This window comes from Hyaloscypha bicolor (assembly GCF_002865645.1).
Source record: "Hyaloscypha bicolor E unplaced genomic scaffold K444scaffold_92, whole genome shotgun sequence".
Classification (NCBI taxonomy): domain Eukaryota; kingdom Fungi; phylum Ascomycota; class Leotiomycetes; order Helotiales; family Hyaloscyphaceae; genus Hyaloscypha; species Hyaloscypha bicolor.
In genome coordinates this window covers 244,404-258,691 of record NW_020194594.1, presented here as the reverse complement: position 1 = coordinate 258,691, position 14,288 = coordinate 244,404, and the positions used below count along the sequence as shown (strand labels likewise).

The 14,288-nt window shown below is 47.7% G+C and overlaps 7 protein-coding genes across 7 annotated transcripts; 3 read left to right on the top strand and 4 right to left on the bottom strand.

The window, feature by feature from the left end:
* Positions 1-1,421: 1,421 nt before the first annotated feature.
* Positions 1,422-5,731, top strand: K444DRAFT_431583 (TPR-like protein). The gene is made up of 7 exons (XM_024872770.1): positions 1,422-2,045; positions 2,111-2,170; positions 2,225-2,545; positions 2,609-2,783; positions 2,873-2,905; positions 2,964-3,099; positions 3,146-5,731. The coding sequence occupies exons 1-7, from the start codon at positions 1,602-1,604 to the stop codon at positions 5,436-5,438; spliced, it is 3,462 nt and encodes a 1,153-aa protein (XP_024735290.1). The 5' UTR covers positions 1,422-1,601; the 3' UTR covers positions 5,439-5,731.
* A 703-nt stretch (positions 5,732-6,434) lies between these two features.
* Positions 6,435-6,704, top strand: K444DRAFT_488842 (ankyrin; the record flags this gene model as incomplete). The annotated part of the gene is made up of 1 exon (XM_024873173.1): positions 6,435-6,704. A coding segment is annotated over one exon (270 nt), but the record flags the coding sequence as incomplete, so codon positions are not given.
* Positions 6,705-6,778: 74 nt separating this feature from the next.
* K444DRAFT_614171 (P-loop containing nucleoside triphosphate hydrolase protein) lies at positions 6,779-7,943 on the bottom strand. Its single transcript, XM_024880489.1, has one exon. The coding sequence runs from the start codon at positions 7,717-7,719 to the stop codon at positions 7,027-7,029; it is 693 nt and encodes a 230-aa protein (XP_024735288.1). The 5' UTR covers positions 7,720-7,943; the 3' UTR covers positions 6,779-7,026.
* A 489-nt stretch (positions 7,944-8,432) lies between these two features.
* K444DRAFT_503173 (uncharacterized protein) lies at positions 8,433-8,872 on the bottom strand (the record flags this gene model as incomplete). Its single annotated transcript, XM_024873367.1, has 2 exons — positions 8,433-8,504; positions 8,561-8,872. Coding segments are annotated over 2 exons (384 nt in total), but the record flags the coding sequence as incomplete, so codon positions are not given.
* Positions 8,873-9,077: 205 nt separating this feature from the next.
* Positions 9,078-9,676, bottom strand: K444DRAFT_431562 (uncharacterized protein). The gene has a single exon (XM_024872769.1). It carries the CDS (start codon positions 9,632-9,634, stop codon positions 9,332-9,334), a length of 303 nt encoding a protein of 100 aa, XP_024735286.1. The 5' UTR covers positions 9,635-9,676; the 3' UTR covers positions 9,078-9,331.
* A 14-nt stretch (positions 9,677-9,690) lies between these two features.
* Positions 9,691-11,483, bottom strand: K444DRAFT_563694 (MFS general substrate transporter). The gene is made up of 2 exons (XM_024877035.1): positions 11,223-11,483; positions 9,691-11,168 (listed from the first exon to the last, which is right to left on the bottom strand). Exons 1-2 carry the CDS (start codon positions 11,446-11,448, stop codon positions 9,985-9,987), a joined length of 1,410 nt encoding a protein of 469 aa, XP_024735285.1. The 5' UTR covers positions 11,449-11,483; the 3' UTR covers positions 9,691-9,984.
* Positions 11,484-12,179: 696 nt separating this feature from the next.
* On the top strand, positions 12,180-14,248 carry K444DRAFT_664474 (uncharacterized protein). Its single transcript, XM_024886967.1, has 3 exons — positions 12,180-12,461; positions 12,527-13,099; positions 13,155-14,248. The coding sequence occupies exons 1-3, from the start codon at positions 12,306-12,308 to the stop codon at positions 14,028-14,030; spliced, it is 1,605 nt and encodes a 534-aa protein (XP_024735284.1). The 5' UTR covers positions 12,180-12,305; the 3' UTR covers positions 14,031-14,248.
* Positions 14,249-14,288: the final 40 nt, after the last annotated feature.

The window sequence follows — 14,288 nt, the reverse complement described above, 5'->3', positions numbered from 1 at the left end:
TACGCAAGTAGTCAAGGTAAGGGGTGGAATCCAAGGTAAAGTATGGAGTGAAGCGTGGAAGTATAATTGATTCCAAGAACTGGTTCCTATCAAGAAACTAATCGATACCCACTTCCAAAGCTCGCATGCCTCCATATATAGAATCTAGTGTTCCACTGGATGTACGGAAGCACTAGTCCCAATTATGGAATGCGATCCCACATAAGCACTAATCGTTCGGCGTTTCCCACCTACAATTCGCCTAGCACGCCTTGTAGGTGAGGGATAGCGATACGCAACGAACAGCGATACGCAAATCGCACCAAAATTTGTATGGGCAAATGGGGCAGATTTGCATCACAATAACGCCTTAATCTTTTAGACTTAAAATTTACTAAGCTAAAGGGCCTACACCTTGGGATTAATTCCCAATACTTAGACACTATTTTATTATGCTGCGTTGTGAGAATTCAAAGGGAGAAAAGGAGAGATTCCCACCAAAATCTCAGATTTGCGTATCGCTGTTCGTTGCGTATCGCTATCCCTCACCTACAAGGCGTACTAAGCGAGTTGGAGGTGAGAACCACCGAACGATTAGCCCAATTAGGCTACCAAATCCAGCTGGACGCTCGCTGTCAATGTGCGCATCACGTACAACGTGACAATAAAGCACGTGGGCAAAAATCCCCACCACACTAAGTTCCTAAGACTTATTAATAAATTGGAATTTACTTAACAAGTTCCTAATACTTAAGGACCTAGACCTATAAGGCAGGTACCCGCCGGGTGGGTCTAGATTCGCCGGGACTACGTCGCATCTTAACAGAAAACGCAAGTCGTGCATGTTGAAATTAGGGGCCTGAGGCCCCTAATAGGCTTAGTAAGCCCTGGAACCGAACGCCATGGGGCTGTGCACTAGCTTAATACCCTGTCCAGCTGGAATACCCTGTATAGCTGGAATACCCTGTACGGCTGGAATACCCTGTCCAGCTGGAATACCCTGTATAGCTGGAATACCCTGTACGGTTGGAATACCCTGTATAGCTGTAATCGGTTCAGCTGGCATAGGGATTTAGTACATGTGACTTAGGGGGTTCAGGGCTATATATACGGGCTACTTACCACTACCACTGTAGAACAGCAGTCAATTCAGTACGTTTTACTTGGTTTACATTGCAAGCACGTGACCCTAGCTATATTGCTTTAGCTAGTTCAACAGTGCAAAGTATGTCATTCCATCACGTTCTTGCTAGCTCTCTCCACCACTCAAACGACGATTTCGCCACAACGACGATGCAAACCCCGATGAGTAAGCTAATATTCGAGATAAGGGACTTCACTTTAATAACCCCAGCCAATTTTAGAATTTTTTGAATGCTGTGAATTTTTCGGTGTTCCAACCCTTAGCCACTTAAATGGTGTGTCGGGTTGTGGCGCAGCTATGCCAAAAGATAATTCTCTCTCAACTCTCCTACGTTTAACCAAGCAAATCCTAGTCTAAACAGTTTCCCGTAGCTGTCATACTTTCGAACCTGCGATCCCTTTGAATTGATTAGCATCACTTCACTTCAAACGGCTCCTCGTGGCATCTTGGTCGTTCTTGCCAACCTCATCTTGCCATCATGCCCGCAGGATTACAATGGAAGGGATTTTCGAGGAAACTGAAGGGAATGGTAGTTGAGAGTGCTACATTACTCGGATCGGGCAGGGCTCAGAACTATTCTAACGATGTAGATGCCTTCGGATTGTTCCTTCTCCATCCACAGGATGAAGAGAGGCACGCTGGCGGAGCTGTGGCTGGAGGAAGTAAGGAACCAGAGGCTACGAGGCTCTATAATGCGGACATCATAGCAATCCATGGGCTAGGAGGCACAGCACACAAAACTTGGACCCACGAGAATGGAATTCTTTGGCTTCGGGACATTGTGCCAAATGAATTACCGGGAGTAAGAATTTACACTTTTGGATACGATTCGAGCTTTGCATTTTCTAAGGGAACTGGAACATTAAGTGATTTTGCGAAGAATTTGCTAGAAGCGATCAGACTGGAACGAACAACTCCCGAGGTAAGTGATTTTTCAAGGCCTACAATCAAGATTTTCCAGAACGTTATAACCTATCAGGCGGCTAGTCAAATGCTCGGCCAATTATTCTGGTCTGCCACAGCATGGGTGGAATAGTTGCAAAGCTGGTTAGTCTGCAAAAATTCTATTGCGAGAGCTCCCACCTGCTGACATGCTAACAGGCTATTACCATTGCACGGAACGAGTCTGATCATTACCCTGGCATTGGCAAAGCTGTGACAGCAATATTGTTTCTAGGGACACCCCATCAAGGTTCCGCGTCAGCTCGCTATGCCACCATCTTAGCAGGAACTGCCAACGCTTTGATCATTGGGTCCCAAATCTCCCGACTTACTGGCCCTATACGATCCAGTCTATTAAAATCTCTACAACGACACGAACCAGAACTCTTACGTGTGGCTGAAGATTTTAGAGTCCACACTGCAAACCTTAATATCATCTCATTCATTGAGGGCAGAAATATGAAAGGAATGAATTCAAGAGTGAGAGTGCTAATCTTGAGGAAGAGTTATATAGCCGAGGGGAATTTACTAACTTCCGTCTAGATCGTTGACGATCACAGCGCTTTTGTCGGAGCTTCTACAGAACGAAAAATACCGATGCCAGGCTATGACCATAGGGAAATCTGCAGGCACGGCTCGCCTGATGATCATGGCTTAAAGCTACTTCTTGGAGCGCTCAAAAGTTGCATGCCGATCGGCATGTCACGAAGCCTATATAGTTACGTTGATCATTCACTTTCACGCTGCTAACGGTGCTTACGGTGGAGGATAAAAAATTTTTCTAGTTGTGCTAACTATGATCTCTAGATGATCCAACAAGAGTGCCCGAGCGTGAAGCTCGTAAGTCAACCTCTCATATCCGGAGTTTCATGCGGTGATAGGTTGTTAACGTCATCAGCCCCATTTGTCAACATCCCATTCCAGAAAAATTCAGCTTTTGTCGGACAGCAGGAAGTCCTTGAACAGCTGACAACCGTCTTCCACGGGAGCCATAACACCCGGCAAATTGCGCTCTATGGCCTTGGCGGAATTGGGTGAGTTTTCTCCCAGTATCAGAGGTCACTAACTCATTGGAGATAGGAAATCACAGATTGCATTGCAATATGTACACAACGCCAATGAGAACGATCCCGATATCTCCATCTTTTGGGTCTTCGCTGGCACTAAGGAGCGGTTTGAGCGCGATTACATGGAGATCGCGAAAGGCTTGAGGCTTCCAGGTCACAATAATCCAGAGGTTGATATTTTCAACCTTGTGAAAACTTCACTGGAGAAGGCCCACTTCGGAAAATGGATAATGGTTATTGACAACGCTGACGATCTGTCAATGTTCTACGGCTCGCCAGAAGAAGAGGAGAAAGAGTCAGATACTGGTAAAAAGTGCTATCCTAATGGTTTATTCAATTATATTCCTAGTTGTCCTTCCGGATCGGTTCTTTATACCACCAGGAACAAAGCGGATGCTTTACAGCTGACAAGCAGTGGCCACATCATCCAAGTGAGAGAAATGGGCTTGAAGGATCTGCATAGTCTCCTACAGACAAAACTGTACGGTGAAACTCCAGATGAAGAACAGTATACCGATTTGATAACTACTCTCGACAGCCTCCCCCTCGCACTTGTTCAGGCTGCCAGCTATATCCGTCAAAATTCATGGTCGATTGCTAAATACTTGAAGTACTTTCGCAGTAAAGATACTGATTTGTCATTCCAAATTCTGTTGCACGATTTCCGGGACCAGACTCGAGACAAAACTGTAGCAAACTCCGTTTTCAAGACATGGATGATTACTGCTCAACAGCTCGAGGGTCAGCACCCGGAGGCAGCCGAGACGCTTTTCATGATGGCGTTCTATAGTAGTCAAAATATCCCGCGGTATCTCCTCGTCCCGGAAAATGTACTTCCTGAATCCTCTAATGGATCGGAATGTGTCACAAATCTACCATCTCCGAAGTCGAACCGTACTCTAGGGGATACCGCCGAGTATCTCCTCGACCAGGCTATCGGGACACTCGTGGCATATTCCCTCATCAACATTGCATATGACAGCCAACCAGAAAGCTACTCCATCCACCGCCTTGTGCAAAGCTTTACACGTTATTGGTTAGTGGAGCACAGGAATACTGCAGATAGCTGGGCTGCTAAGGCCGTCAACTCCCTTTCGCGAGAGTTCCCGGCGACAGAGTTTGAAAATTGGATGAAGTCTGCACAGCTGCTTCCACATGTCCTTAAGTTCATGGACCTTCAGCCCGTTTCACATCTGCCTCCCCTTCGTTTTGGAGTTCTCCTTATTGCATGCTCAGACTACCTAAGAATGAGGGCGCATTACGTCCTCGCTAGCAAATACGCCCATCTCGCAATCGAGATACTCGAAAAGAGCCCAGAAGAACAGACCTTCGCAATCTTGGATGCTAAATGCTCTCTTGCACTCATTTATCGAAGTACCGCACGCTTCCAGGAAGCAGAACAACTCCTCCGCCCCGCAATTGAAAATTACAGCATTGCTCTAGGCGCAGATACCAGAACCCTCTCTGCGGTGGCCACCTTGAGTGTCGTATTACGAGAGCAAGAAAAATATGAAGTGGCTGAGAAATTAGCACGTTCAGCTTTCCACCATCTGGGAGACCAAGACCACTTGCAGGATCCTAAGCTTGCTGAGTGTAGAACTAAAGTAGAGGCTGCTCTTGCGACCGTCTTGGGCGATACTGGACAATATAAGGAGTCACTTGAGATACAGCAAGCAATTCTACAGCGCTTACTCGAGTCACATGAGCGGAAACATCCCAGAGTAGCACAGGCCCAACATAATATTGCTGTTACGCTTTGTAAGGATGGCCAGTATGCAGCGTCGAGGGTATTGAGCAGTGAAATCCTGGAATTCAACCGCCGATTCTACGGACCCGACCACCCCCGAACGTTAAATATAGAATATAACTTGGGGCGTGTCCTGGAAGAGGAAGGGGATCATGGAGAAGCAGAGACACACTTCCGAAGTGTAATTAATTCGCGGGGGACAAATTTGCTTGGAAAATATGACCCAGAGACGATAGATTGCATTCGAAGTCTCACCGAGTGCCTGGAGAACCAGAAGAAGTATCAAGCTGCAAATGAATACTATCAAGCTGCATACCAACGGCTACTCGAAAGCCCCGGTACTAAGTATGTTTGGGTAGTTGCTCTTGGGGAGGATCTCGCAAGGACTCTGAAATTGACACACCACTTGGCTGAAAGTATAATAGAGTCGAAAGAGGAGCCTCTGGCCAGCGAACCTATCCACCACATTACTCTCCCAAGAGGCAGCGGAGGCGGCGGCGGCAGGCATCGCCACAAGCCTTATGCTAGAGATTCTAGCTTTGGCAGCTGGACTCGATAAGTACATCCCTAAGAAATCGTGACAGCCTGATAGGAAGCTGGTGATCGGAGGTAGGAGGGGTGAATGGGAAAGGGAGGGAGGGGAAAGTAGTATCCGTGCGTGTATATCCAAGATTACGGTAGAGGGCAAGTTCTGTTCCCGGGTGGGAGGAGTTTAGGCATGTCAGGGGACGAGAAATTGTTTTCGTTTCATCGCCAAGGTTTCCAAGGAGAAGCCTCCGTCAGCCTTTAGTTTTGCCTTAATCTCGATTTGAGATCAGGTGAATGCCTTAGGCACTAATTTAAGGGATGTCATCTTTATTGATTTCAAATTCACTTTTAAAAGGCTAGTAATTTTTTAGGTAAGCTAAATAAGGTAGGTTTTAATTTCGAATTCCAAACCTTCTTCCCTTTAATAAACACCTCTCTAATCACGTAAGTTAACTCTTATACGCGCTATACTAGTAGTATATCTAAGACTGATATCGACTGTGAGATTTTACCAGGGATGGATCAACATTACTTCGTGCCTGGATCTACTAATTCGGCCCCTGGTCGACAGCTCACGATAGAGTCATACATGATCAAGTACCCATCCAGCATTTTGCCGCTTTCCGGGGCATGATCTGGACACTCGAAGTGTTATTCAAAGGAGAAACAAAAGCTGTAATCGACCAGGTTTTTGCCCAAGATGATTCAACCCCATTGATGTGGGCGATAGAAGCTGCGAACCTCGAGACTATGCGATGGCTGCTTGAGAAGGGGGCAAGTGTTGATTTCCACAGGCTTCTAGGAAATCCGCAGATCTGATTTGCGGTTGACACACCTCAATTATTGGCAGCTAAGGAGAATCGTCAAATCTTTGAGCTGCTGGCCACTTATGGTGCTGATGTCGATGGATGTTCTCTCGGCGGACACACACCGCTGCCGTTCTTGCTTACGCAGCAACAGCAATACGTGACAAGTGGTCTAGGACTTTGTGAAGCATGTTTCAAACCAGATCTAACAGCAATAGCAAATTTTGCTAGACCAAGGTGCTGATCCAACAATCCCATTACCAGATGGTGAGACACCTCTGCATTGGGTGGCTCAGAGTGGGAATGTTGACCTAATGGAGGAACTATTGAGCAGAAGTGCTAATCCGAATATTTCTGATACCGAGGGACAGTCTCCATTACACCGGGTTGCATACACGAGGGATTGTTTAATCGCCAGTCCCCTCATCAAGCATGCAGCACACACATCGATGGTCGACACCGAAGGCCACAGCACAATATACTATGCAGCTAGAAATGGCTCGGAGGGTATCGTGAAGGCCATACTTCAGAGTGTTGGACGCCCGGAACAACTAACACAATTTGAAGGCGGGTGTCACGCATACAACATGGAGAGGAAAGGTAGAATGACATCGGAGGGAACTACCCCGAATCTTCGACCAAAGACTACCGCAACGACAGACCAGATATAATAACAAACTTTTGTCTCGGACAAGGCCACCAAATTGCTCCTGGTTTTGACGCAAAGGCCATTTCATTTTACCCGGATTCAAAGAAATCAAGGCATTCCGCAAAAAGCATTGACATGACTTCTGGAGATTGAAATGGCAACATTCATTCCTCAACGCTCTGCACGGCAACAGCGGGCCTCACCAACTTCTGCCTAATGATTCTCCCGTTCACCAAATCATTCCCTTCCGCCCTCCTCACCGCCGCCTCCAAGCTCGTCTCAATCCCACTCTTGACGTGTCTCTTCGCAATCCTTCCCCTCGCTAACCTCTCCTCGACATCCACGAACCAACTGTCATCCACCAGCCCCTCGATCCGGCACCATGGCTCTTCATCCAGTAGCAGATAATTGCCCTCCAACAGCACGAACCCTATATCAGGTGCAATCCGTATGCCATCCTCCACAGGATCTTTCAGCGCGTGATCGAAGGATGGAGCAAGTATAGTTTCGGAAGAGGGCTCGAAGCGAGATTCGGAGAGGGAGTGGACGAGGTCCAGGATGCCGTTGGAGTCGAAGGTCCAGGAGGCCCCGCGACGGGCGTAGGCTTCTGCGCGGTTGGGAAGGAGGTCGAGAGCGGAGCGTGGCAGGTGGAAACCATCCATTGGAATGAGAGCAGCAAAGGGGGTCGTGGATGTTGCGTTCAAGCGCTGCACGACCTTTGCTGCAATTGTGGACTTCCCGGAGCCAGGTGGACCGGCGAGCACAACCACAATGCGGTGTTGGCCTGGAGAGCCATTATCGAGCCGATCTTTCAACGATAGTGCTCTTTCAGTGAGGGATCTGTAAATTGGTTCCATGGCAACGGATAGAGAGAGGAATTGGTGTTGATATCTGGCACAAGGTGGTTGCCATTCTTATTGTTGAGCTGTCCGGGAGACTGTCGTCCGGTGGGGATTGTGGAGGCGAAGGGACCTTCAAGGCCAACGGTGTAGATGGACAGCCATATTGGAAAGTACACAGCTTCAGCTTATTTATCCCATAGATATTATGAGGATGCACTGATCGCGAGGGTGTCGAGGGTGAGATTGAGGTCTTTGGGATGGATTGAGGTTGAGTAGCATCAAACCCCGCCTTGGTCTGAAATCTGCACAGAATCCGCGCATATCTGAGCACACCCTCTTCCTGGGAAACTCCACCTCAAATCTTCTCCGCTCCAACAAACTCTGCCAGGTTCCCTTTTCTTAGTCCTGCACGCTTCGTCGATGCGTTTATTCCCTTACCCAGCTTTTTTTCTGCATCATGGAGTTTGCAAAGCTCACAACACTGGTTTGGTTTTTCCCCGCCGAAACCTTGGTTCTTGCTGTCGTTTTCACTTGGTGCAACAGCTGAGTTTTGAGATTTCACTCTTAGCATTTTGGATATTTACATCGAGAGAGAACTCGAGCAAAGCTGTTCATCTATGCAATTCATCGAGTTTCCTTCCAAGTTTAGCAAAGCCACGCCACAACTACTCCCTCTCAACTTTTCAAACCCTCCTGAACCGCTTGTTCGTCATTGGCGCCATGGGTGCAACAACCGTGAAGTGCACACACGACTCATAAGTCTGCTTGACGCCAACTCCATACCACCACAATTGACGGACCTACCAAGCATTAGCCAAATCCACCTCGTCATCTTTCGAAAGGGAAAATGGTATACACAGTCTCCAGCAGTAGCACAAGCACCCTTCAAGTCGCTCGGAATCGTAACATCAAACGCCGTATTATTCGCCGGCAACGTCTTCTGCTTCTCGTCCGCATACTGATCCCAATACAACAATTGCTTGACGATCTTATTGCTCTTCATATCCACGATACTCATGTTCGCGGTCCCGGTATGCCTAACCATGATCTTGACATCGAAATGCACCGTCTGTCCGGCCGTGTATGTCTGAACATTCGCCTTGTTGTCGGCGAACTGCATTCCACGACAGAGCCATAAGTTGAAGTCGGCAGCTTTGTAGGTTGGGTCGGTCTTTGTGGCTTATGGAAGCCCTTCCACGTGTGAGGTTAGGTCTCCTTGATGTTGTTTGTTACGGCTTTGCCGCAGGCGGCCAATGAGGCGTACCGGGACCGCGAGGAGTTGGGTTGGTGATTATGCCGTGGGAGGATACGGTTGCTGACAGTGAAGCCACTAGGGCTAGCGAGCCGAAGGAGAATAACATCTTGATAATTCGAAAAGGCCAAGTGCAGCGAGGTTAACGTAAGGGAATTTGAGCTTCTTTTCGTTTTGGGGTCCACGGGAAAGCCACGTATTTATGATGATTTACAAGAGACATGTTTGCACAGTCGGGGAAACGAAACCATCAGGCTGTACGGGTAACCGGTAGTGGGAGGAGATCTCTCGCGGTTGCGAAGGCGCAATAAAAACCGAACTCCGCACTTGCGGGGAGGAGATTCCATACACTATCGAAGGGACAAGAGAAGGGCCTCACTTTACCGCAGTGCATGGATGAGGGGTTGACCTTCCGAACTTGGGTTCTTGAAGCTGCGGTAATAAAACAGGGCAACATATTGCAATCCCAAACCATATGACCCTTCTGGCCCACAATAGATTCAGCGATTCTGGATAATTGGACGGGATGGTAGCCGATTGGTGGTAGGTATGAGGGTTTATCTGATCGTGGTGCATAGGCAAGTACCTATATGGAGTCGTGTGAAAGGGTTGGCAAATCTCCATTTTAGGCAGTGTATACAAATCTTTATCAAAATTAAGCCGCGGGAATTGCTTCATCCAACAATCACGATTGATTGGTGGCTAGGTTGAGACGGAACGACTCTTTTCAGACCATGGAGATGAAATTGCTTTAGAGTTGAGCGAGCCTTCCTGTGAAGTGTTACACTGATCCCGTTTTTTAAGCTATGCTAATAATGGGCCTGATGTTTCGGATACCGCCCCTTTTTGTGAACCTCGAGCGGCATCCGGACTTTTTATCATATCGATCCTTTCACCATAGTTGCAGAGTCTCCTGAAAAGACCTACCGACAACTCAACATGATTTTCGAACCATCTCCCGCTTTTATGCCCCCTTCCGCTTTTATCAATGGCCGGTTCAAAGCATTTCCCCCCTTTCGTCTCCATTTTCAATTCCTAGACGGCGATGCTCCAAATTGTACCTCTCTCACTTTTTTCGGCAGCAGAAACCAAAGCACGATAACCACTGCGCTTAGAGACATACACGCCCCAGTAAAGATCACCAGAGACCTATAAATATTGATCCCGTAAGCATCAATCCTCACAGTCTTCTCCAACAACCCCGCACTAATTGGACCAACAAGCACATTCCCAACACCTTGCAGAAACACCAAGATCGCAAACGTTGCAACAACACCAGAAGGATCATCGCTAACTGCCCTCCCCATACCAACTCTCATCGTGGCAAAACCATACGCAAAGAACCCAAATATGATACTGAACGTGAGGAGCAATCCAAGGGATTTCGCCACCCCCCATAGGCCAAACGTAGCTATCATCGCCATGAACGAACAGATTATCGCCAAGGAGCTGACTGGAAGATGTTTGTCAGAAAGATAACCAAACACGAATTGCCCCAGCACTTGCGCAATAGCCATAGCCGCCAATATCAGCGCTCCTTGCGTGGACGAGAGACCGATATCCGCAGCATAAGAAGGCAAGTAAACAGCCGGGAAGAAGAAGCCCAATCCTTGAATGAGTGTTGAGCTACAATAAACCCAAAAGAGCGGTTTCCTAACAAAGGACCAATTGGTCCTCGTCATGGTACTGCGCTCAGAATGCGTCAAGCGTCCCTTCAACGCAAAGATCAGCGGTCCTGTAAGGATCACCATCGCAACAGAAATAGCTCTCAACGTCGTCTTGTACCCATATTTCTTCAGTAAAGCGTTAATAATGAGGGGCATGACGGTACCAGAAGCACCTGCTGCGCTGGCAATGATACCGAATGCCATGCCCTTTCTCGCAACCCACCACTCGTCAACCATACTAATGATAGGATAGTATAACGTGACAAAACCAACGCCGTACATTATTCCCTGGGTGATAATCAATCCGTTCACGGTGGTTGTGAATGAACCGCACACAAGACCAAGGATGCAGAGCGGCCAGCCTGCCCAGATTTGCTGCCGTTGGTACCGCGGGAAGCGTTTCGCAACCGAGGCTGAGAACGGAGCCCCAAGGTAGGAGAGCCCTTGTGCTAGGGTGCCAATGAGTGCTATTTTAGACGAGCTGTCTTTGAATTCAGGGATTGTGGAATAATATTCTTCGAACACGCCGAAGGAGATGGGGAATCCTGTCACCCTGTAAGTCGACAATCGACATTGGAGGAGAGAATGTGGGTGGGTACCCCATAATACGGCTTCGAACACGAAAGCGGTAATTAGTACGGTCCAGGCTGCGACTCCGCCATCTACAGGCTTGAGTTCTTGGATCACTGTCTCACCAGAGGCGATATTGTTGGTTGAGAGCACGGCAATCTCGCTTGTCTGTGTTGGGCTTCGTGAGGGGCTTGATGGAGTCAAAGTACTGAGCTGAAATTGCTCGAGCGAGGTTTGGGCTGTTAATGTTGCCATCTAGATTTGGCCACCAACCGGAAATGAAAGTTGAATTGATAGTAGTTAAGAATTGAGTGATGAAGAATGTCGAAGACGAGATTTTGCTGAACGTATACAATTTTCTTAGTCATCGAAATGTCGAAAGTGGGGTCTTCATACGCCCTTCGAAACCCCGCTTATCGAATTTAAGATCTATCTGGCCATGCTTCAAAGTTTCCCAGTAATAATGGATATGCAAAGATTATCATGGTCGCCCCAGACTAAAGAATTGGGGGTTGGGAAAAGAAACCTTTTAATTTCACGGGGAAATACATTTTGTCTTTGGTCATAACTTTCCTATCCAACAAGACACCAGCAAGTTTATGCTGCCAAGTTAAACTTAATGTAATCTAGCAGCCGACTTCGAATTTTTCAACCCAGTCGTGAGCAAATTTGCAGTGTCAGCTATTGTTTACGCGAGGGGGTGCCCCGCTACCCCTTTTTCAGACGTCACGTGCCTCTACGTTTTTCAGCTTTGAGAATTGGGCTCAACAGGAATTCAACACTTTTCAAGGACACGGACACCTTGCTGCAAGCATGAAATGGGTGCCTAATAATGCCAAATATCGTGCTGAACGCGTGCCAGTTCAGCGGTCGAGAGTTGGAATCTAACCGCTTCCGGAATACGAATTCTGCTAACTGCATTCGGAATACGAAGCCACAGAAGCCCGCCAAACCACATTGAAACCTGGACGCCGCCAACCTCAACTCAGCCTCCTCAAACAACAATCAGGTCCCCACGTCAATCTTAATCCTAGTCAGTGGCGTGGAACGTTCCATATAAGAGCAATGTTCTGCCTTGGTCTCACCAAAGTTGGAATACGAAGTTCGTGGCCATGGACAGCAATTTCTCGTTCTTTGCTTTGCCAGCTGCATCCGGGACCCCTCCAGCGAAGCTGCAGGTTGATGCTGCCGGGAATCCCCTACGGAAACGTCAGCCACATCATAAATCAAGAAATGGATGTGCGACTTGTAAGCGGAGGAAAGTTAAAGTATGTGATCCACGTTCCCTGTGCCGCATCAGGGCTTGTGGCTGCAAGGCTGACATCGAATTCAGTGCGACGAAACATCACCTGCTTGTCTAAATTGCACAAGGAGAAATTTGCAATGCAGTTTCAAAGTCTCACTTGGACCGGCGGAGGCCCATTCCAGGAGACGGATTGAAGTGGCGAAAACGTCTGGACCGTCTCAAAGTACTTCGCTAAGTCAACTAGAATTTCTCAATAGACTTACTAGGCAATATCGGGAGATCTGTTTGACAGACATCTTTCACATTCAAATGCCAGGGTTTAGTGCGGAAGTTGAAGATGATGGAAATTCGGTTTATCAAGGACCGAATGCTGGCCAGCCTCACAGGTCACGACTGAATTGGCTAGAAATGCTCGACAAACATTCAACAGACCACCGTGCAGGAGTGGCTTGTCCAACCTGTTTTACACGTGCAGGCATGCCAGTAGAAGATGTTCATAATACAGAAGAGGTCACCCCATCATGCAATCTTATGGAACTTGCCCCAAGCATGAGTTCCAAAGAGCGGGAGCTTCTTCTGTATTTTGAAAAGTTCACATCCCAGAACCTCGCCCTTTGTGAGACACTATGGCGAACAGTTGTATTGAAGAGCGCCTGGCAGGTTCGTTTCTCATCCTTCAATATCTTACACAGCATTGGCTAAGACCTCCCTCTAGTATGACTTTGTCAAGAGCGCTATTCTCCTCGTCACGATAGCTCATATGAAGCACAACACACCTACATACCACCACGACCGCGAATCTGATCTGCAATACATATCCTGTGCTCTTTCGGGTTTACGAGGTGCCTTGAATTTAGACATGACTTGCGAAAACTTGGAGTCCATTATTAGCTGCACATCTTTGCTCGTTCACTACGCATGGTCGCACATGGAGCACGATCTAAACGCCGACATAGATATTGCTGTATGCTTCAGTCATACGGCCGACCACTTCCATGGCTTAAAGGACTGCATGGCCCTCGTTCGGGGGGCATTCAGTCAAACCAAATGGTCAAGCGTCTTGGTCTACAGTCCCAGGGTCAACTTAGAACGGTATTTGATGGAATCGCAGTCCACGGCCAACAAGCTAGAGAACGTCTTTTTCCACTGCATCGATTGCGGACTCAGTACAAGAGCTCCTGATAACGCCTCAAATAACAACGTCTCCGCCCTCAAACGGCTCATTATTGTTCTGAACGTCATTTGCATCAGTTCACCTGACATTGAATCAACTGGCCTTTTGCCAGACATTTATCGATATCTGTTCACTTGGCCCTCCAGTGGTAAGATGTCCACCAAAGGGTTTATACTGCAAATTGGCGAGGGAAATCCTGTATCGTTGACGATTCTATTATACTACTACGCAGCAATTCTGCGCGTATACACGGAGAAGATCTGGTGGATGCGAGATGGAGCCACAATGATGTTCAATAAACTGCGGTCAAAGTTGGGTGGGCATTGCTCGCGGTGCACTGATATCCCATTGTCATTGCTAGCCCCGCCCGAGCAACAGGCCACTGCTGCTTACAATCATGGAAATTGGAAGCATTAGGTTTACCTCATTGAAAATATTGCAAGAAATATGGGACCCGGAAAGATTGAGACATTTACAAACTGTGTCCCTTGCAAATGGTTGAGAGTTGAGACCGCAGACTGGTGGAAAAGATATCCTGCCAAGGCCCTCGAACCGGTGGAACACGCAATGCTTACCCGATGGGCAGAGCACTGTTTCCATGTAGCTAATCCCCGAGAAGTATCAGATCCAAAAACATCCTTCCGTATTCCCTTTTTGGATTAGCGTATTACCGAT